The 25,182-nt window shown below is 40.5% G+C and overlaps 1 protein-coding gene across 1 annotated transcript in view; it reads right to left on the reverse strand.

Annotated features, from left to right (window-relative positions):
• ssbp4 (single stranded DNA binding protein 4) overlaps positions 1–24,084 on the reverse strand; it is a 136,023-nt gene extending 111,939 nt beyond the window's left edge. Inside the window, 1 exon segment of the mRNA XM_028816378.2 lies at positions 23,840–24,084. Within this exon segment, the coding sequence (XP_028672211.1) occupies positions 23,840–23,895 (56 nt within the window). The 5' untranslated portion in view covers positions 23,896–24,084.
• Positions 24,085–25,182: the final 1,098 nt, after the last annotated feature.

Below are 25,182 nucleotides of genomic sequence, written 5' to 3' on the forward strand. Positions count from 1 at the left end.
CAATAATTAATACACAACAGCAGAATGACACACAAATGACAAGGAAAATGACAGAGATGCACAAATAACACCATACAGTAAACGTGTGAATATATGAGAGAGAGATCCTCACAAACAAAATTAAACAAACAATTGTTGATTCCTATATCATGAGTCATAGTATAATATATTTAATATAAAGACAGCATGGTGGGGCAAATCCAGCATCCTACTCCTGGCCAAGTTGCCTGTGTAGAGTTGCTACGTTTGCCCGGTCTCTGCCTACGTTTCAGGTCGCTCAAAGATGAGCATGTCAGAAGAACATGGTTTTGTGTTTGAGTGAAGCCTGTGACGGCCTGACATGCTATCCAGGGTAACGTGTGCTGTGGTCCAGTTGAGCCAGCAACTGAAGTGGATTAAGCAGGCTGGGGACATGTTAAAATTAGTGTAATACTACTACATTACATATTATGACAAGGAATTTATAATAATTATACATTTCATAAAAATCTATTACATTTTAGTATCTTTATACCCACTTTTCAGTAGTATATGAATACAAGTGATTCTAAATTGACCCCATGTATGTACGTGTGTGTACATTCACCCAGTCCTTGTCCAGAGGTTTTTTTGCCCAATGACTGCTGGGATAGGCTTCAACTGCTGTGCGAACCTTCCCTGGATAAGCAGGTAAAGGAAATGGATGGATTGTCATATCAGTAGTTGTTATTCATGTTTCTATATTATAATCAAAATATTTTATTGTCAGACAAGTCTGAAATTTTTCTTGCATCACAGCAACTCCACCCAAATGACTGAAATTAAAACAAAAAAATACATACATTTTCACACAACACATACCATCACAAAACACAAGCACTGATGCACAATAATGTTGTGATAGTTGTGAATATGTGCAAAACATTAGCAGGAAAAAACAAATCAACCAAAAAAAAAACAAAAAAACAAAAAAAAACAAACACACCTCAGAGACCCACAATTGTGGTCACAAATTCGCATACACACAAAGCAAAACAAATTGGCCTAAAAAAAATTTAAAAAAATTCTTGTCCAAACCATACCAATATTTACACGTGTCTACAAACAGATTGATGCAGAAACTCAATCATTTCACACGCAGAACCCAAAAGAAGCTGAAGTAATTCTACAGCAAAAACAGAATTACACACATATCCACTTGTCAGACACATGCAAACAAAACCTCACTCAGCAAAGGCATCACTGTCTCACACAAAATATTTATTGCACTTTTTATACAAGCGACCGTCGCCAGTACACATTATATTGTAACACACGCACACAAAGATATTGTTGAGACTGTCACACAATGTATGCAAACAGAAGCGCATCACTCACACTTAGGTTACTGTGTGTGTCTCTGCTCTTCGATATGTTTATGTCCATCTTCAGCACCCCACACAAGCCAAACCAAAAAATGAAATGTGTGCACTCTGTTAGCATCGTACATGCTCAAACACACACACCACAAAACCCAAAGTCACACCTCCCTAAATGATGTGTGTCCCTAAAATATATTTATTTGCTGTGTTCACAACTCAGGGAACTGTAATGTACCTGGTCATCACAAGTGGCCACTGGCCTATGGATATTCAGCCATTTGGTTTTGCACCATGAGGTCATATATAACAGCCACCAGTGGCAGCAGTAGAAGCTCCCTCATCCACCCAAAAAAAAAAAAAAAGAGCATATTCAAGAGGATACTGCAGGTGTGTAGCACCAATAACTTTGGTTGAGACCTCACAGCAGGTTTCTTCATTTTGATTTTAGCACATAGTCCCTGCGGAAGGAGGAGGAGGAGTACAGGTAAGCAGCCCCTTTAGAATAGCTAAGTTTGGCAGCTATTACTCCAAGCAGGCAGATGTCATACAGGCCTCCAAGTGAACAACCCTTTAGCTTCGATCGCTAGAAAGAATAAGTAGGAGATGGCGACACCAAAGGGCCTGGGCACCAATCATGTATCACATGACAAACTGGACAGTGCAATGGTAAGATCATTACTTCTTAGAACAAAGTGGTCTGGCAGCTCACCCACTCACATGGGGGCCACACTTTAGTTGCCAAGTTAAAATGCTGTTTTACTACAAACGACCTGACACGCAGCCCCTGGCAATGACACCACACACCGCAGAAAGATGAAAGAGCACAGAGAAGAAAGTAACATCATTTTACATGCCAACTGTCATCTTTCTTTACTGCTCTTCATTGTGGAACGTGTTTCAAAGCGAATACGGAAGAGAGATGAGAAGGGCTAGGGTGGTGTGAGACTGGGCGGAGACGGTGGGAGCACATAGACCAGGGACAGTCAAAATGCACAGCAGCTGGTTCGGATGGGCTTGGAGCTTATCGGCACATGTTGTACAAGATCCACTATTTATACACACAGGCTGAGGGCATGCAAGCCCAAAATGTGAATCTGAAGGCTAAGCTAAAAATGACAGAAACTCACACAAATGGTGCACACATGTCTCTAGGAACTACACGGTTATTACTGTACGACAACTGGTAACACATAATTAACAAAGAACATGCAATTAATAGACAATCAGCTATTCAGCTCACTAATGATTTACCTTGTCGACACATTTAATATCCATTACTCGATTTAACTCCTATCGATTAAAGGACTCTGTACTATTATCTACTCTTCATTGTCTAATAACCCAAACTACCAGTTTAATTGTAGAACCCATATAAAGCAGATGCCTCATTACACAACTTCTAGTCATCAGAGATGTCAAACTTGACGTCTGCATTTGCTGTTCTCGTCACCTGAGCATGTCATATTACACAAACAGAAAATAGCTGGGGAAGTCAAATTACGGGACTTCATGAAGACTTTTTGGCACAATTTCACATTTCCAAAAGCGTCATCGGCTCACCTCTTTTTCTGACAGCCAATAACGTGTGGCCTGATGGATCTGGTGGTCATGCAAACAGCTCACAGGTACAGCGAGTTCAGCCACAATTTCAGTTATTTTTTTAAATTTTTTTCCATTCTGTCACTGTACATAAAAACACAGCGTCAGAAAGATGAGCCTTTCTTCTGCTTTTGAGTGCCATAATACTTAACGTTCCTTATTCCTCACATGTGTATTATTTGAACTGTACTACTGGATGAGCACTCATTTGTTCTCAGATCTCACTAACGCACATAGGCTGTCCCAATGACTTTAGACAAAATTTAATGGGTTTGACTTTTATCAGGGCTGGTTGAACCGAGTCGCTGGTGGTGTCATATTATAAGAATGGCAGTCACATTAGCACTGCCCCTTATTCACGAAGATTACATAAATGAAGTCTACAACTGGAACGCACTGGAAACACCGTGAAACGTGACAGCGCCTTAAAAAGCATAACAATATCCAACCCACATAGTCCAACACAGTTCCATGGTGGGCCTCTCTCATTAGCATCAAGAACAAAGCAGGAACCAATCCTGAACAGGACTCCTCTCCATCACAGGGCCTAATCACACATTCACAATTCTAGATTTTTCCTCATGTGGGTGTATCAAACTGTCTCATGTTTTTGGGATATGGGAAGAAAACCGAAACAAACGATGGGAGAACAAGCAAATTCCACACAATAACTAAGTCAGGTTTCGGTTTTGCAACACCAAGGTACCAGGGCGAAAAACTTCAAGCTTAAATATTCAGTTAGGCACTTAAAAATGTTGGTAAAGAACTGGACTTAAACTACTGTACATAGGCTGTTGGTTCAGTTGCTTCCCCTACTCACCGTGTGGCTCTTAGAACACCATGTTACCTTCTTGTACTCCAAATGCAATATATGAAAACAGCTCTCACACATCTCGATTGTGTAAATTATTTAGGTAAGGGCATCAGTCAAATAAATACAATTAATCCATAAACTACTATTCACTATACAACAGAACAGCAGCTGTTTAACAACTGTGATGTAGAGTTACTAAACTGCTTAACAGCCATAACAATGTATCAACTATTATTAGATGCATACAACCATTAACATGTATGATAAATAGATATTAGTCATTAATTTAAGGGCAAAAAAACATGATGAGTTATTTGAAAACTAACACTATCAATAACATAAGCCATTATAAGCTATTAATAACATGAATTACCTAATAACTATATACACACACACACACACACACACAAACACATTCTTAAATTGCTCAATCCAATGCAGGGTGTTGGGGGACCACCGGAACGCACCCAGACAGCACATGAAGGAAAACAACCCAGGACATAGTGCCAGCTTATTATAAAGGCACAGACTGTCACTTACACTGCGGCCAATTTAGCATCTCCAGGTGTACTAACAGGACATTAAGATATTTGTAGGAATTACACATTCACCACAGATGCAGGATTTGAACACAGAAACCTGCATTCCTGAGGCTGGAACACTATGCCATGATGTAGTCCTGATAAATATATAAAAATCACATGACATTCTGAAATCTGCAATTCAGTGTCATGAGATACTAGAGCCAAACCAGACAGCAGAGTGTTGCAAAGCAGGAGTTAATCCTGGACAAGGAACCAATCTATTGCATGGCACAGTCACGCACACCACCACTCACATTAACAAAGGGCTAACATGGAATCATTAATTAACCTAAACACATACGTCTTTAGGGATGTGGGAGGATAACCCAGGGAGACACTATTAATTCCAAGTTATTAATTATTTAATACAAATTACAAGTTATTATTAAAAATTTCACTTAGTTCATTTAACTGCTGATAAAGTATTATTAGCCACTGCATTTTGTACAGCACTTGTAAAGTTTTTGGTGCAAGTATCAGCGTGGGCGGGAAGAGGGTTTACACAAAGCAATACTTGTAACAACACTGTACCTAACAAAATCTAATTGTATCTACCTTAAGTGATGTGGTCTAATAATTCTAAATAGCATTAAATATATGGATATAATTCTTTGTTAAGGATGTATTAATTTTTTGACCTAAATGAATAATTTAGCACTATTTAACTGTCCATTTGCCTAAACTACATGTCCTTAGTTGTAGGCAGTGATGAGTCGGTGCTTTCCCAGCTACACCACGCACAAGGCAGGAATCGACAGCCCACTGTAGAGCATGCTCACACATACACCATCACACTTATCCGTGAGTATGTGCGGTAATTGTGAGCAAGTTCTCCTGCGTATAAATCTGGACTTGATTTTACCATATAACTTCTGGTATTTTAAAATGTTGGTCGTATAATTCGAATGCGGAAAACTCACGCCATTGGTCCAAGAGATTATGACATGCTAATTCCCACCTGAGAGAGTAACCACGGGGCACACTTTCTTTTTTTTTTTTTTTCTATGTATTGTGCTTATGTGACCTCATGGTAATACCCAAACTATTCCAAAGCGACGTTTGCACTGTTTTGTGTATCTCACACCCTCACACACTTTTATCATAAGAGCATCCTCCTTATCTACGATGGAGCGTTCAATCAGAAGAAAATATGAAGCTGGTTTTAAATTAAACATTGTTGAAGTAGCGAAAGAAATTTGGTAACTGCGCTGCTGCAACAAAATTCAATGCATCCAAAAAACTGATGTGAGATTGGAGGAGGCAAGAAGTGTTGCATTTTTAAACGGGCGAGTAAGTCAGGGTATGATTTTATGATCGATTTTTCGGGTTTCAAGACCCGACTTATACGTGAGCATATATGGTACACCACTTGAAGACTTCCAAAAAGCTCTTTAATTGTAAACATCTTCTACTAGCTAGTCAAAATATACCCATCTCTGCAATACCAAGTAGATATTTTATATTAAATACGATGAAAATGAAAGGAGCTAAATTGAAAAAGCATTAAAGAGCACATAAAGGAATGCATCAGAATTTTTTTTGTTTTTTTAATTTGTTACCTATCCCATGTACCTTTTAGTGATGTTCAAGAAAAGAGTTTTAATCTCATATTGTCATACAAAACAGAGAAAAAATAAAGTTTGATATAATTAGGATCTATGGTAACCAATGCTGTAGAATAGCAAAAGAGGTGAAAAACATTCATGGAAAAAAAAGGAAAAAAAAGCCACATTACTGATGTAAAAAATCCAAATATCAGTTATCCAGTCGTATGCTTAAAACATGCAAAAACACATGCTTTTTTGCTAAAATATTGCTAAATATGCATTTCAGAAAAAAATCTGTACTCTTTAGAAACAGGAAACTATAGCCTCATGGGATTGTCTTTTTAAATTGAAGAGTGGACTCTTGACCAACAAATGAGGGGAAAGGCAGATCTTCAATTCAAAAAGTGTTTTGTACATTTTCAGCATACAACTGAATAGCTGACAAGTGGATTATGTGACACAAGTATGTGAGATTTTTTTTTTCTTTTACCCCCACAGACACTTCTTATCATTTGTATGCAACATTGCTCATTATTGGCTTGTTTTATATCATAACCTTATTTCTCTCCAATCTGCAAGAAAACATGACTTTTTTTTTCTCAGCCATTACTATAAACTTTGGGTATTGGGCTTTTTTTTTTTGGTTCTAACCAAGGCAAATTATCAAATATACAAACACCAGTTTCTCTCTGCGTGGGCTGTTCATCTTCCCATCTTACTTGCATGCTCCCCCCCCACTAGGTCTCAATCCGAGTTTCTATAACAACAATTTTCTTCTTCTTTATTAGATGGGCTTTTAAAACACCCAGCAATCCCTCCCAACACTTTGCAAAAACCCATGTCTGCCACCCACTGCAAAGAGTGCCTCCGTTGTCTCCTCCACAACCACATGACATGATGGTGGGGCAGCTCTATTGTTAAAGCAAGCTCCTTGACTGGTAGCATTAGCTGCTCCCTCTTATAGATCGGGGTTCACAAGGGAGAGATGAACAAGGTATGCATGGGGAGTAAAACAAAGTGATTGTAAACACAAATTCTATTTCCAGTAGGGGGAAGTGGATTCTGTAAACTCAAATTTTGAGATAGAAAAAGACCAGAGTCAACTCAGGGAAATTAGAGATGGGAGGCCCTGGACATGGAAGGGAGTGGGAAAGTAATATTAGTAAATTCCAATCCATTCCTTTACCATCAACCAGCAGCCATTACTACAGTGCCATTCTGACTGTGAATGCCAAGGGTGTCATGCCCTGATCTTACTTGAATGTGTCATTCCAGTGTCACTTAACACAGCATTTTGTTCCTAGTGTGGAACAGTACACAAGAAGCAGGTTAAAACAAAAACTCTCAAACATTCTAAATACAGTATGTAGGTCCTTTCATGTTGCACAGCAATGGGATTCTTTCATTAGGATCTCTCACTTGCATTAAAGTCCATTCATTGATATTCCGAAACCCACTTAATTCAGTTCAGGTCCAAGTATAAGTCAGGCACCGATTTTGAAAGCGGTCAGTCCATCACACAAACATTGCAGACCCAGAGAAAATTTATAATTATCCATTAACATAAAATGTCTTTGCGTTATTGGACAAAGATCTGCGTGAATAAAGGACAAACGTGCAGTGACCCGGCCAATAATAAAACACAGGTGTCTGGAGCTTTGAGGTCACTGCTCTATTCATGCCGCCTAAGCTTTAATCAGGAAGCGTTAGGATGAAAGGCAAAAAATAAATAAATAAAAAATTGCTAAGGTCAAACCAAAGTAATGCAATGGTGCTTTAGCATTACATATCACATGAGGTTTCACCTACCCTGGCCAGCTTAAACCCTCAATGCTATTAATGCCTACTGCCCCAGCATTTCTCTCAGTAGTGCACGGTGTTGCCAATTACAGCTGCATATAGCATCTTACATCACGTCACGTTATTGTGTAGTTCTACCATACAACATCGAAACACGCGACTGCCCAGCCCAGTAGGCAATAAAGGCACACCAGTAGATACCAGCAATCCTCACTTTCCACTCTAGTCTATTCGGAAGGAGGACACAATTAAAGAACCATTCCACATATGGCAAGCCTTCCTCACATACGAAGTTTTCACCAGTTAGGTGCTGTCAAAATGCATGAAATACGTGCAGGCAAAGAGAATCACCACACTGAATTAGGTTGGTTCTACCTTCAAAAATATCTTAACTTTGTACAACTAAAAAAATAAATAAATAAATAAAAAAAAAAAAAAAAAAAAAAAAGACAAAATATTGGTCCAAGTAATCAAAAAAGAGGACTTCTTATCCAATTTCTACTTTTTCTATATGATAAAAAAAAAGTCCTAAATTGCAACAGGTTCTCTTTTTTTTGCCAATTCAGAAGTTTATCTCAACTTCAAGGGGGACTCTCATCACAATGCATCTAACAGCAATATCACTGCATGTATACTCCACTTGTCTTAATTCTGCTGCCACACTTGGACTCAACTGATGTTCTACCAAAGATAATTTGAGTATTCAGGTGTGCACCACAAATCGGGGGCAGCTGGTCTGCTTATAAGAACATGTAAAGGGCAACAGGTAACAGTGCAACTGATGTCACACATGGCTTGAGGGCTACACAGACACATGTCTTAAGCACAGTATACAGACTGGGCCCCATGCATGTATTTGATAGATCTGAGCCATTGCTAAAGAGGGGAAAACAAAGCCTGCGACTGCTAGCTCTTCATCTAACTGCCAACTTATCCGGCCTATAAAGAGGTAAGGGCTGGTCAACACCAATGACTCGAGAATCGCGGCAAGTGAGACTGACACCTTTCATGAATACGCGGAATGAACAGACCCCGATGTATAATTGTACAACAAGCAAATATACATGGAGATAAACATATATAGACACACATACTGTATATTATACATACATACATACATACATACATACATATACTCACAAACATCTAAACAAGGTGGTAAAATTTAAAACATGTCTATAAAGTTCTCTTTTTCCGCTTATCACTTTTACTTATTTCTTCTGGAGAGACATATCAACAAAGTCCTGTATCTACTTATATACTGTACAATAAACTATATGTTTAGAAAATTATTAAAACCTGAGATAGATAATGTGCATTAATAGAAAAGCCTAAGTTTATATTATATATATATATATATATATATATATATATATATATATATATATATATATACATACACACATACATATACATATACACACACACACACACAGTGCATCCGGAAAGTATTCTCACCACATCACTTTTTCCACATTTTGTTATGTTACAGCCTTATTCCAAAATGGATTAAATTCATTTTTTTCCTCAGAATTCTACACACAACACCCCATAATGACAATGTGAAAAAAGTTTACTTAAAGTTTTTGCAAATTTATTAAAAATAAAAAAACTGAGAAAATCACATGTACATAAGTATTCACAGCCTTTGCCATGAAGCTCAAAATTGAGCTCAGGTGCATCCTGTTTCCCCTGATCATCCTTGAGATGTTTCTGCAGCTTAATTGGAGTCCACCTGTGGTAAATTCAATTGATTGGACATGATTTGGAAAGGTACACACCTGTCTATATAAGGTCCCACAGTTGACAGTTTATGTCACAGCACAAACCACGCATGAAGTCAAAGGAATTGTCTGTAGACCTCCGAGACAGGATTGTCTAGAGGCACAAATCTGGGGAAGGTTACAGAAAAATTTCTGCTGCTTTGAAGGTCCCAATGAGCACAGTGGCCTCCATCATCCGTAAGTGGAAGAAGTTCGAAACCACCAGGACTCTTCCTAGAGCTGGCCGGCCATCTAAACTGAGTGATCGGGGGAGAAGGGCCTTAGTCAGGGAGGTGACCAAGAACCCGATGGTCACTCTGTCAGAGCTCCAGAGGTCCTCTGTGGAGAAAGGAGAACCTTCCAGAAGGACAAACATCTCTGCAGCAATCCACCAATCAGGCCTGTATGGTAGAGTGGCCAGACGGAAGCCACTCCTAAGTAAAAGGCACATGGCAGCCCGCCTGGAGTTTGCCAAAAGGCACCTGAAGGACTCTCAGACCATGAGAAAGAAAATTCTCTGGTCTGAGGAGACAAAGACTGAACTCTTTGGTGTGAATGCCAGGTGTCACATTTGGAGGAAACCAGGCACCGCTCATCACCAGGCCAATACCATCCCTACAGTGAAGCATGGTGGGGGCAGCATCATGCTGTGGGGATGTTTTTTAACGGCAGGAACTGGGAGACTAGTCAGGATAAAGGGAAAGATGACTGCAGCAATGTACAGAGACATCCTATATGAAAACCTGCTCCAGAGCGCTCTTGACCTCAGACTGGGGCGACGGTTCAACTTTCAGCAGGACAGCGACCCTACGCACACAGCCAAGATATCAAAGGAGTGGCTTCAGGACAACTCTGTGAATGTCCTTGAGTGGCCCAGCCAGAGCCCAGACTTGAATCCGATTGAACATCTCTGGAGAGATCTTAAAATGGCTGTGCACCGACGCTTCCCATCCAGCCTGATGGAGCTTGAGAGGTGCTGCAAAGAGGAATGGGTGAAACTGGCCAAGCATAGGTGTGCCAAGCTTGTGGCATCATATTCAAAAAGACTTGAGGCTGTAAAATTGCTGCCAAAGGTGCATCGACAAAGTATTGTGCAAAGGCTGTGAATACTTATGTACATGGGATTTCTCAGTTTGTTTATGTTTAATAAATTTACAAAAATCTCAAGTAAACTTTTTTCACGCTGTCATTATGGGGTGTTGTGTGTAGAATTCTGAGGAAAAAAATGAATTTAATCCATTTTGGAATAAGGCTGTAACATAACAAAATGTGGAAAAAGTGATGCGCTGTGAATACTTTCCGGATGCACTAATATATTATATTATATATATATATATATATATATATATATATATATATATATATATATATATATAGAGAGAGAGAGAGAGAGAGAGAGAGAGAGAGAGAGAGATAGAGTGACGGATGGCCAAGGCCCATGCCTGGCCGGGACACCCCTTTACCACATCTGCCAGGGGGACACAGGTGGGAAGCCCAGTATCTCCCCCTGGACGCTAGATGGCAGCCTCCCTCCCTGCCTCGGTCTCCCCCAGGGCTTCATGGGGGTTGGAGTTCTGTGCAGCTCTGTGGGGTTCCGCAGGCGCCGCCAGGGGGTGCTACAGCAGGAGCTGCTGGCCACTTTAGGGCACTGGTTTCGCCTTACCCGGAAGTGCAGCCGGATGTTGCCAATCAAGCACCTGGAGCACTTCCGGGTACCCAATAAAAGGGAGCCAGTGTCCACCACTCAGCGGCCAGAATTGGGAGGAAGAGGAGTGGTGGTGCCAGAGAGAGGAGTGTAAGTGTTTTGCATTACTTGTGTGCTGTGCTTGGGACTGTGTTGTGGCTGGAGGGATTACGGGGAAGACGTGCCTTCCAGCTGAAGAAAAATAAACATACAGTTTATTTTACATGTGCCTCCCGTGTCCAATATGTGTCGGGTTGGGCGCTATACAGCGTCCATCTTATATATTATATATATATATGACAGTACTGCTTCTTCTACAATATTCACATATAAACACAGATGCAACAAGTTATGCAAGTACACACTATGCGCATATGATGTGTTTTATGTAATGGCACAGAAGAACATGAACATATATGGTCTATTGTTTATAGGCACACAGCATGTATGACTGAATTGGGCAGCACTGTCAGTGTGCAGAAGTACTCGAAGGGTCATCAGAAAAGAACTGGGATTATATCATTTTATACCTGTACTGACAGGTTTGATATCAGAATGCTGAAAACACTCTGTTTTTATCATCAAATTTCCCCAATCCAGGCTAGCGATTATTACCGAGTATTGTATGCTGTACAGAGGCATTCACAGCGTGTACGACCTGACCAAGCAAGAGACTAGGTGAAACCCATGGACAAACCTGGTACTGTACTTAACACACTAAAATGTTATTTTACACGGCATTACAAAGTGTTAACACTTTACCTGCCAACACTTTACTTGCAGATGGAATTTTTTTTCTTGGGGGAGATGGAGTTTCGGGATATGGACTTCCCACCTTTACCCATTCATCTATTTGCAGAAGTCCTCTTAATCCAGTTCAGGATTCTAAGCAGCCCATCCCTTCAGCATTAGGTGTAAGGCAGACAACAGGGGCGCCATCATCAGAGCGGGTAGCCACAATTACCTGGCACATGTAGCGATATGATTGCTGTATAAATGAACAGAACAGGCCATGTGAAAAAGGTTCACATGTTCACATACAGGTTCAGCGACTTACCTCACCAACAAGCCAGCCACCACATACAGCACTATCATGTCTGTTCAACCTACTTTGCCTCAAAAAAAATGAATCACTGGTTAACCCAGGTCACTGAGACACAATTATCTCATCTTGGCGTCACAGATGATGACTTCTGTGTTAATGGAATGTTACTGCTTACGGTTAACAAAAGCAGGTTTATTTGCGCTAGACGCCCTTACTGTAATATGAGTACAGTAAATCAATTACTTTCAGAGAACTGTACACTCATGCAAATTGCCTTTTAATGTTAGCAAAAAAACATGTTTTATGTATGTGCACCCACACCATATGAAAACTGGATACAGTGCCTCACCAGGCAGTTAATGCCTTCCAGCCCAGCATGCATGATGGAGTGAAGCTTGGCTGAGGTATTCTCGACTTGTTGGCCAGTTTCCTGAAAAGTGATAACAGGTAGCTAACATAAACTGACAAAAAACTAAAAAAGTTCTTCAGTGCAAATAGACAGCATTGGCCATCCTAAAAGGGAACTAAAATACAGCAAAACCACGATTATCCATCAGGGGTCAGGAATAAGGCCGTGACGGATAAGACAGAAGACGGGGAAGACAACAGCTACTTTAAAAACGATATACAGTAGATTAGTTTAGCGAATATTTCTTCTTTGGACTTTCCCTTTTACTGCTTACATCCTGGTCCATAAACTCCATTAGCCAGCAGGTTATTTCATTGGAGTCCACTGGACTCTAATGGCCCTCTAGTGTTTTATCATTCAGGTAGTTCATAATAAAACATCAGAAAAATTCAGGCAAGTCTCTTCCTTACATTAAAAGCCGTCTCCTTTAAGAATTACTGATAAAGAAACAGCCGAGTCTAAATAGTCTTCGATCACCTGCGGAAAATTATTTAAATGTACCTCATTAACTGGAAATATTTATTCCACCCAAATAAGGTAAATTTATGATGGAAATTCAAAACAGAGCTTAAAAAATGTGCAGCGTTTGTTTGAAATAAAGTGTGGAAGATATATTGTTGTAGGGAGATAAAAAAACAAACAAAAAGTAAATCAAGTTTACCGGATTTTGAATGCTAATTGAGTTAAGCTTGAGGTCACTGGTTGGGTGCTCAGAGATGTGTCTCAACACTACTGTAGACTTGTCCAGATTAGGGTGCTGGAGCCCATCCTAGCAAAACGGATCTCCAGGCAGGAACCATTCCTGGGTAGGATGTCAGTTTATTATGGGATACGCACAACATTCTCCCATACGCAGGTCCAAATAACAAATATCAGTCAACCTGAACAAGGCAGGGGAGCAAGTCCATTGCAGAATACACACGCCGCCTAAAATAAAGTTGTCCATGATGGAGGATCGCAGGAATCATCGGGTAGAGGGGTCCTTTCATTGGAATGGCTGTCCCAGCTGTTGAATGGCCAATTGGGGGAGGCAGCTTGATGGCTGAGGTCTCCAGGATTCTAAACAAATCTAAATTATATTATGTGATATCATCTACTGTTAAATTCTGCTTCATACTTGTAATATTTTTATTTTTTTATTGTATTGAGGTTTACTTTTGTTCTGTTCTGTGTACTGTCCTGTATTGACCCACTTCATTTTGACACCCACTGCACGCCCAACCTACCTGGAAAGGGGTCTCTCTTTGAATGGCCTTTCCCGAGGTTTCTTCCATTTTTCCCTAGAAGGGTTTTTTGGGAGTTTTCCTAGTCTTCTTAGAGAGTCAAGGCTGGGGGGCTGTCAAGAGGCAGGGCCTGCTAAAGCCCATTGCGGCACTTCTTGTGTGATTTTTGAGTTATACAAAAATAAATTGTATTCACATTCTCACAAGGCCAATTTATAATTTTTTTTTATTGATTTTTTTAGGAAAGCCCCCTACCCACTTCGTTTGCCAACCCCCCGGGGTGTCTCTGCCGCTTGCGTATGTGGATTTCGGTTTCAGTCAGTCAGTATCCAGCCCGCTGTGTCCTAGCTGCGGGGTCGCGGGGGTCTGCTGGGGCCGGTCCCGGCCGGCACGGGGCACAATGCGGGAAACAAATCCCTGGCAGGACACACACACCAGGCACACACTATGGACAATGCACCTGGCCTGCGTGTCTTTGGACTGTGGGGGGGGGGGGCCATGCGGGCTCCACAAAGTACACAGGGGGGGCCCGGGAGGCGAGCCCGGGTCTCCTTACTGCGGGGCAGCGGTGCTGCCATTGTGCCACCGTGCCGCCCATTTCACTTTCACCAAACAACAAATCTTTTAATTCTCGTGGATATGCCTCTTCATTGGGAAGAAACACTACTTTTCCCTGATGGCAACATGAATTTGATGATCTATTCTATGTTAACTAATGTTGCCTTATTTTAATTTCTTATTTTGTCTTTTATTTTTCTTTTCTTCATTATGTAAAGCACTTTGAGCTACTTTTTGTATGAAAATGTGCTATATAAATAAATGTCGTTGTTGAATAGTTGTATTTATTCACAACACAAAATTATATATTAACAAAATTCATATAATACTGCAACGACCAGCGCAACAAGCAAATACAACTCAGAGGTACTGGAGTTTTCGGTTTTAATTGTAGTCTTTGTTCCATAACAATCAGTGCCCTGTCTTATACACCATTATCTGGGTTATGGAGCAGACCTCCAAAACAATAAAAGAAAGTGTTCCCTACCAATCAGTTTATCTCCTGCCACTTACATTCTTTTTTATTTCTCTACAGGGTGCGCACAAAGTCCATTTACCCCTATCTTTGGGAGCATTTTGAAAGCTAAAGGTTACATCTTAGGAATCCAAAACATTTGTATGGGTCCCTCCATGATCTCTGCATAGCCGAATGCCGAACCAGGTTCTCCTGCTCATGTTCTGCAACATTTGCAGGGTGACTTTCTGGAACGCTGCGCGAACCACATGTTTCAGTTCATCGTTCGATGAAGAACAGTGCTTCCGCACGTCTTGTTTGATAAACCCCCAGAGTGCATTATCTGGAGTTGTGAGATCAGGGCTTCTCGGAGGCCACGGAAGAGGAGCGGGATTGTTGTTTGATCCTCGTCCGATCCAACGATTCCCAAAAACATCATTGAGGCGATCACGCATGGTGATTGCGAAATGGGCATGTGCCCCGTCTTGTTGAAACCAAACACTGTCAAGGATGCCCTGGTTTCTCAGTTGCGGGATAAGCCAGCCATTCAGCATTTCCAGATAACTGATTTGTTTAACAGAACCATCAAAAAAATAATGGCCAAACAAATGCTGTGCTGTCATTCCGGCCCAGATCATCACGTGTGGTGGGCTATGCTCAATTTCTTCAAAGAAATGTGGATTTTCTTTTCCCCAGAAAAACACGTTTCGATTGCGGGAGCTGCGATAAATCGCGCACTCGTCAGAGAACATAACCTTTTCCTTCTCAGCATTTGTTGGAAATTGGTGCAGCATCAGATCACAAGCTTCCTGACTTGTGTCACCCATTGCTTCGTCTTGGAACAACCGCCACGTTGTTACTATTTCTTGAGCAGCAGCAGGTGGCAGCACCAGACAGGATGTCGGAAACGCACCTCGAAATACCGGGAAGACTTGGGCTGATGTCCACAGGAACCAAATTGTCATGGTTATTCCTGTAAATGCTCCTAAAGATAGGGGTGTACGGACTTTGTGCGCACCCTGTATATCACAAATATTCCTGCTTACTGTTTCCTGACTCCCTACCCTTACACTGCACCTTCCATTTTCTCCTAACTTCTCCTACCACTCATCTCCTAAGAGTCGTGTCTGCCCCTTACATCCAGTCCCATCTCTTACAGCATTCATTCCACCCTTTCTGCTCCCATACAGCATATCACAACTGCCTGCATGTTACAATATATTAACAAAACATAATAAAAGAATTTAAAAAAGAAAATTACAATACAGAAGAACATTAACATTAATACAGAATAACATTACTGTCAGTGTTTTCCATTTTCAACACATTTTTCAATTTTGTCTGCATCATGCTTTATATCGTTCATAAATTGAAGCTGTACTTGAAATACTTTCGCCATTTTGTAAATGCTTAATAATTTCTTTTTTTGTGACAAAACAAAATACGTTTATCAGCCATAACATTGTATATTAGATTAATTATAACAAAAGATAAAATTTACAAAATGGTATTAAAATTGAAGGTACGTAACCGACACTGTGGTGCTGAGGAAGAACACTGTGCACTAGCAAAAAGTAAAGTTGTTTCGATGTGCAAAGCTCGCAGCGTATTGCACGACAGTAGTAGTACAGTAATAGGTAGGCGCTGGTGTGTGAATGGTTTGGTTTTTGTTTTGGCCCTGACGGTTAATGGAGACCACCAGTTAAATCGAGTGACGGATAATGGAGAATTTACTGTACAGTCTGTCCATCATTCATCATTTGAGGTTTAATATGTTAGTCACATCAATGCACATTAGAATAACGACTTGGCAATATGGCATAGCTCACGCACGGTGAAAATACAAGCTTCATATAGAAGGCACCTGGCAGGCATTCTAGAGCTGTAAGGCCTTAAATCTGCATAAAATGTTGGACACAGGAAAGGAGAAACAGAGGGCACCTAAATTTTATTTGTGGGACTCAAAACACACACAGATGTCAGCACTGAACATTTGGAACAACATGGACAACATCTAAACCAGTAAACTCCCATTTGCCACTAGTCACTCTTGTTCTTGGATGCACTGGGGGCACAGACCTTCTTGAAAGCCTCTCCCTTCTTAAGGGTGCATCAGGAGTCACCTAAACCTGTTTTAGCGAAACTGTACTGAGCCAACACTACATGCCCAATTCACAAAATTTAAAATTGGGCTGGGGTGTAAATTGAACACTCAAGCTCTCTATTTCATGGTTTGGCCAGAAGGCAACACTAGTGGATTGGTTTACTGGAAACAAAACATTATGGGACAAAGAAGTGGCCATATTTATTTAATACTGAAAATGCACCCAGCCCACAACACCTCTTAACTGCACAAATAATCAGTATGGGCCACACACGGAGTCTTCATTTTTATGACAAGTCCCAAGACTTCAGCTCAGATACTGTCTCTGTTGGGGCCTCACATATCACACTTTCACTCAAGGTCCAAAAAGCTCTGCTGATGCATTCAGGGTCTCCCAAAAGCAAACAAATTCCTTCTCTCACCTTATCAGTATTACACAATAGAGTGCAAGGACTTCCGTCACAAATAACCAGTTTGCTCCACATGAATGAATTCAATGGCTAACTACATCAGAACTGACATTTATCACTAAATTGGAAGCTAAAGAAACCCTAGGAGGGCAGCCAGTATCTCAAAATGAGTTTCCCCTGAACTTGCTGGGTCACCTTTGCTTGTTAGAGTTGAGTCTAGTCAATCATGTACAGTAACTATCAACACACTAGCCAGAGAAGAAAAGGAGGCAGGGAGCACTTTCATGTTGAATAACATTAGAGTGGCAAGATTAAATATCACCACCATCACATCCACCCAACCATCTTCATCTCCAAAAACTAAGAATCTGGAGATGCCATGTATGAAATTACAGTAAGTGAATATCTCAATGGATTTTCATAATAATATGTAACAGTGCAATCCATATGCAGAGTGTACATGATCTAATAGACAACCCCTGAAAAATTGTTTTTACGCCCTAGGGTGTGGCCAAGAGATTGGAACCCATGAGGCTGCAAATGAAACCTCCACTATGGACTTATGAGGTCAAGCCACTTTAACTAAGTGGGCTCAATCTAAACTAGACATTGTTCCTAGCTTTGCACTATGGGTCTTAATAGAATCTTCAACTCTAGTTCAAGGAGGATGGAGCTACAAAAACGTGGATATATGAAGCCAGAAGGACGTGGAGGTTTGGAACAAACAGAAAAGTTTGTGGGAGTCTCCTCTGGTGGGCCAGAAGGGTATAACCTGCTGGCTGACAGTAGTGAAGAAGAAGAAGAGAAGAATGAGGAGCCTGCATTTATGACACTAAACAAGTCAAAGCATACACTGGGGCTGCCATTGAGAACTACTGGCTGAACATCTACTTGCCGGACAGGGAGGTCACATCAGATGAATGAGTGGCTGTTAAAACCAGACAGGATAACGGACACTTTGTCTGGTTACATTTATTTATTTTGTGCATTGGTCAGTTATCGCAGCAAGAATATTTACGATTTCAACCCAAGCCTCACAGCATTCTTCCAGTGCAGTAAAACCCAACGCTTGGACAGAGGCAATAGCAAAGCGTACTTTTGTTTTAACCAACGAGAAGTACTAACACACAAATGTGTGACACATTGTGTCCACAGTACCTTTTCCGGTTATTTACCAAAACACACCTTCACCCATCTTTATACAGCCCAAAACCTCACACTGGGCAAGTTATGTAGCCATGCCAAAGCCTGCCAGGATAGATCGGTGGTGAGAAGCTGTGGTAGAAGCAAATAAATGAAGCAAACAAACAAGCACCCTTGCTTCATTGAGACAAAGGCTTCGAAGCACTTTCATATCTTGATCACTAAATAAATAAAACTTATTACATATTAATGAATTAGAGAAATGGGTTGGTGTGCAATCAATATGTGTGTACATAAATATGCACATGCAAGCTTACATATACATGGAAAAATTTGCGCAAGTGAAAGTGAGAGCAAGAAATGAATACAGCTGCATCTACACTACCTTTTAAGAGACAGCAGTATGTATTATATATACACAGACACACACACACATATACAGTATGTACTCAAACATATTATATACAAAACATGCACTGCATAAATGTATACCCCAAACACAGGTACTTACTTACATTCATCCACAGATGTAACACATGCAAACTTACACACTCTATATGTAAAGCATTTTGAGTAGCTAGAAAAGCTCAATATAAAACAATTATAATTTACACGCACCAACATGCATATAGACACACACAATATACATACTCAGATATACATATGCATCAAGGGAGGTCTCTCATTTAAAATTTTGTATACCCAATGTTTAAGAGAACATGCCAGTAATAGTTTCACATATTTAGATACAGTAAACAAATGTTACAAGATGCATACTTCTGTGTTGCATGTAACTCTGCATAAGCATAAAATAAAGAAAAGAGCAAATGATTCGATTTTCTGAACTCGCATGTTCCTTTACAGGGTCACAGAAAGCGGAGACCACTTCCAGCAGTGTAGCAGCAATCTGAGCTAACCCTGACTGGCACAAAGAATACACTCCCACACGCTCACGGGTGAATCGGTTTCCCCAATTAACTGTAGAGCATAACTTTGAACTTATAGACCAGAGGTCCTGCAAGAAAAGGCTACACAAAAACAGTAGGAACACAGAAACTGCACACAAAAGGACACCCCAGATGTGGACTGAACCAGAATTCAAGCCATGCAAGGTGGTAAGGTTAGCTGTGGTGTGACAGGTGTTAACTGATATACCTACCCATATGTGTATATTTACACACAAAGACTATTTAAACTAATTTGTATTGTAACATCCACAGTGAGCACACATTTTCTCCTTTACGCAAACACATTCCCCCTAAACACTAAAGGGGGAGCTTAAACAAAAGACGATCACCAATACAAGCAGTCAGAGGACAGCTAAGCAGAGGGTCTTCACCCACAGAGACACAGGAGACGGAGGCCAGCTTTCGACAGTGCAGGGTGTGAATGTCACCGGGTTTATGGAGGGGCTCTCTGACAATCACAAATAACAAATAAATATTTGTTGAGATGGGTAGAAAGAGACAGGCAGGGAGGAAAAAATTTTTTTTAAATTGGCACTGCAATTTTTAAAACAGTGGCAAGGGGGCCCACCATCTCGCTTTGTGCATATTCTTTTATGAGATCTGGGCCTACAAACTTAAGATCTTTGTAAATTATTGAAAAGACAACAAGTAGTCAAAAACTTTGAAAAGTATTTTCTCTTTCAGAAGGTACACTACTTAGGGCCTTCAGTGCATTGATGTTTCATGTAACAGATATAAAAATGTTAACATTCAAAAAAAGAAAAAAAACATAATAAAGCACTTCAACTCTTAACCATTATCAAAAGCTGGAGGAGGATGTAAGGTGCAAGTCCTGGCCAATTTCACCAATCTGTACCCCACACTTTTTGACTCCAACTTCCAGGAAAAGACAACATACAAGGCAAAACACATTGTTAATATAAATATTCTGGTTGCTCTTAATTATTTTAAAAATAGTTCTTGGTACACCTGGAAAATATTTAACACAGACAAAAAGAAAAATACATACATGTCTGCCATTACGCACACACACACACACACACACACACAGACGGATGTACATTTCTTTTTCCATACCCCAAAGTATTTCTGGCTGTTTGTTGTTTTGCATTTCAATGGGATGTTATTTTGTTTTAACTGTTTCATAATTACAAATGTATATGAAGCTTACTAATGGGCAGCATGTTGCATTATAATTTGTTAAATTGGATATAAACAAAAGCACGTGTGTGCCATAGACACATGAACATATGTAGGAGGTATAAATATTATTGTGTTACTTATGTCCACAATTGCATATCATATACAACACACACACATACAGACATAAACACCTCATAGGCTCTGGCCTCCTGCAACCCAAAACTAGATTAAGTAGCTTTGAAAATATGTTGTACTTACATACACAAAAACACAATTACAGACAAACAGTAGGATTATGTATATGTCCATAATGATGTACAATGAAATGCACACATAAAAATACAAAAACATCAGCACACATAAACACGCCTAAAATACATTTGAGCACATTCAATTATGAGAATACACACAAACACATAGCTACTTTATGAACACAGAAATAAACACACTCATATCTCCACAAACATATATTGAAAGACACATTCTGTGTGCTCATGATGTACAAATAAAATCTGCACAAGGCAACTGGTCCCCTCCAGCTCTAAACTGGATTAAGCAGGTTTGAGATTATATTTACACACACTAACACAAATGCAAAGGCACATATTGATACTGTACATCCACAACAACATAGCAATACACACACGCAGACACACACACACATTTTTGTATGTTCAAAATGACATAGCAACACATACCCCCGTGTTCACAATGATATAAATGTCTATATTTCCATACATAAATATTGAAGCACGTAGGCACATGTGTTGTATATTCTAGTTAAGGCTCTGGACTTCAAACCCTGGGTTCAGATCCCATCAGTGACTTCACCTGCCTCTGCTGCCATTGGAAATGGAACCAAGTGTACCTCAAATGCTGTTAGATGCCTTGGATAAAGACATCAGCCAAAAAAGAAAAAAATAATGTGCAAATACATACCTGCAAAAGAGGACATATGCAAACACAAAACAATACTCAGAAAGTACATATAAATTCACCACATTTTTATATAATATGCAAAATTTCAGACCCAAATAAAAAAAAAAAATGCAGACCAATGCAAGGTATATACCGTATACACACACACATACACGAACTACACAAACCCATTCATAAAACAAAAGTACACATACGCTTACAGATACATTGTAGAGAGTGTACACACACACTTTTTTATTTTTATTCATATACACGCATTTTTTTTTCTGTTGATGCATTAAAACATACATTACACCAAACTTTAACTTCCTGAAGTCGTCCGGCTTATCAGCTATTCTGACATTGTTATTCTCTCTCTCTCTCTGCCCTCAAAGTTTCTTAAGTCAGATGAGTGCACTCGTCAAAAAGAGATCTGCTGTAAAACAAAACCTAAAAGGGGTTTCATTCCCCAGCCCTGCGACCGTTACCCCCTTATACTCGCACAAAGCGTAAAAAGAACTGCGCGCCGAGCCATCGAAAGACACAGCCGATCTCGAATGCACCAAACCTTCGCCCTCCACCCCATCATGAAGTCTGCTCATCTGGCTAAACAATAAATAAAAAATAAATAAATAAACACGATTCTGCCCTGTCAGTTTTTTTTTCCCATCGGCGCAGTTTAGTCTGATGTGGCGAATGGTAAAGCGCTCACACCATGGGCCGTATACGTTTACAGAAATACACGGCGGCGCATTTCAGAATTCTTACTCTCCTAACTTCTTGCCGTTCGAGTATACTGTACATGTGAATTGTCCAGGCCGGGACTTTGGCCATGCATATACAGTACTAGGATGTCCCTGTAATTTTGTTCGCGCGTAATGCAAGTCCACAAAAAGTAGAAGGACAAACCTGTCCTCCTCCTACAGATAGTTAACCACATTCTAAAGAAAATTAAACGTACACGTTGACGCCAGATCCACACATTTCTGCGTTCACGATTCCACTTTACTGGTGAGCTTTTGTTCGAATTTACTTATTTCTACTCATGCGCGCTCCCTCCCTCTTCGTCCATAAGTGCTATATATTACATATTATATATAAGCACACATACGCTGATATTCAACAGTAGTGCCTACTGTAGACCGTAGAAGCGAATACGGAAAGGGATCACACACTCGTTGTAAGAAATAACAAAAAAGGGCGTCCATTCTTGGCTTAACCCTCGACCTCGCACCCTCATGCTAAACCCTTGCCTGCTTGCTTTATTATTATTAATAATAATAATTTTTCCCCTGCAAAGGCACGGACTCCTCGCGTATCAATAAGTAACAAATCATTTCTTTTTTTACATTGCAATACCGTCGGATCCCTGGAGCAGAATACGCGCACACGGGGAAACCGTGAAATAATTAGGCGTCTGGTTTGTTTTCTCACACGCACGTGTCTGTACCTCAATGCCTGAATACATTTCACCAAAGTTATACTCCCCGAAGAGGGGGGTACTCTCCGCTCCAGTGCACAAAGGGCAGAGAATCGGAATTGGTTTTAAAGTAAGCCCGATTCATCCATCTTTTTAGACCCGCTTCTTGTTTTCCTTTTTTCTTTTCTTAAAGTGCAGGGTCTCGGGGAGCCTCAGTCCATCCCGTCAGCAAAGGGCGGAAGGCAGAAACCAGTTCCGGAAAGGGCAATAGCCCATCGGTTGGCAGTATGCGTAAAATAACACAATAGTAGCAACGTTAATAATAATTTGCAGACAAAGGAAGAAAAATAAAAGTTATCTTTCTCTCGGTTTTATTGGTATCCCCTTTTGCTCTTTAGTCTCGAACGCTATGCACCCCTCCTCCCCCTCCCTAAAAAAATACCAACAAACAGACATACAAACAAGAACGGGACACAAAGTCGTGAACGAGGGGAAAAGTTGTACGAGGCAGCGGGGCGCACCGAGCTCTACGGACGCGGCGATCGAGGAAAAAAGAGCGAGGATCTCGGAGTCACTTCTCCTGCCTCAAACTCCATGAAGTCGGCGAGCCGAAACAAAAGCGCAGCTTGCAAACACGCATCAGCCGCGGCAACAGAAAGTCACAGCCGGCGCTGTCCGAGAAAGAGAACGCGAGACTAAAAAAAACGAAGCGCGCCGGAGAATGAAATGGAAGAAGAGGGAGCGCACACGAAGAAAAGGGCACACCGGGGAGAAAGAATCAGACAGATAAAGAAAGAAAGTTGATAGCCCGTACACTTCCATTTCCACGCCGCACTCCCCCTTTTTGAGAATAAGGCTGTACTTCGCTCCGTGTGTGGTACTGCAGGTAATACGAGAGCGCATTTTAACTTACTTTTCCCGTGCTTGGCTATCAGAGGGTACGGTGGATCCTTTCCCTTTGGCATACATCCTTATTTCTCTTTTCCGACTTTTTTCCCCACTCAACACCTGTCAAAGAAAGCAGCGAGGATAGCGCTCTATCTCCATAGCTACCCCCTTTTAGGTTTTTTTTTTCATCCCAAAGCATTGGCCACAAATCAGGCACAGTTTCTATTGGGGGGACTTGAAACAGACCAGTGCTGTTTTTTTTTTTCTCCCGCTGTTCCAAGAATAACACATCACCCCCTCCGGCATAAGAGATGGTGGGGGTTTCTTAAAGGAGAACGCGCGAGTTTCGGCTCGGCTGCCGATAGAAACATCGCAAACTTTGTAGATATTTTCTCTTTTTTTTATGTAGTTGACTTTTTCATTTGCACACCAATGTTATTATGATTATTATTTAAAAAAAAGCTTTAGCACAACATATAAATAAACAATTGAGAAAATTAATAGATTATGAAGCAGAGTCTGCGAGTTCTGTTGTGTAGCAAAAGGGCTGTTTACCAGGATTGTCCCCCATGCACTCACAAAGCGAGGAACTCGCGAAAAAAAAAGAGCCATTCCCGAAAACAATGCCATTTATTTTACATACATAAGGAGCACGCACAACAGGCAGTGTGTGTGGGTGGCACAAGTTGTCATTCAATTAATCGTACGGATGAAAAGTGAACAAATCTGGAGAAAAGAACAGAAGGGCTATGGCATCCCCGGACGCACACACATCCCACTCATTGTGATATTTGTATTTTCTACATTTGAAAAATCCATTAGCAAATTTTTTTATTTTTTCCTGTGACCCATCAACACGCTCAATTGTTGGACAAAGGAAAATCCCTGAGTTCACAAAAAAGAACTCAGTTCTATCTATCTATCTATCTATCTATCTATCTATCTATCTATCTATCTATCTATCTATCATGTATGTGTCTGTCTGTCCAACTATGTTTAGTAGGAAACCAGAATAACGCAATGAAGCCACATCAATATGAGGAAAAGTACATAACAATGGCAGCCTAGCAAGGAATTTAAACAAGGGTTCATTGCACTGAGTATCTATCTATCTATCTATCTATCTATCTATCTATCTATCTATCTATCTATCTATCTATCTATCTATCTATCATGCCTTTAACATGTATCATATCTTTATTGCAGGCTCAGTACCAGGAGGTCATTCATACATTCATTCGTAAGTCCCACCATTTCAACCCCACTCACACTGTTGGGTATGCTGTTACTTGGTGCCTTTGTGAGAGTTTATCATGCTTTGCCTGCCCCTAGTATTCTGGGATGCAATTCTTTACCATCATGCTATGG

The sequence above is a fragment of the Erpetoichthys calabaricus genome, chromosome 12 (genome assembly GCF_900747795.2).
Source record: "Erpetoichthys calabaricus chromosome 12, fErpCal1.3, whole genome shotgun sequence".
In the NCBI taxonomy this organism is placed as follows: domain Eukaryota; kingdom Metazoa; phylum Chordata; class Cladistia; order Polypteriformes; family Polypteridae; genus Erpetoichthys; species Erpetoichthys calabaricus.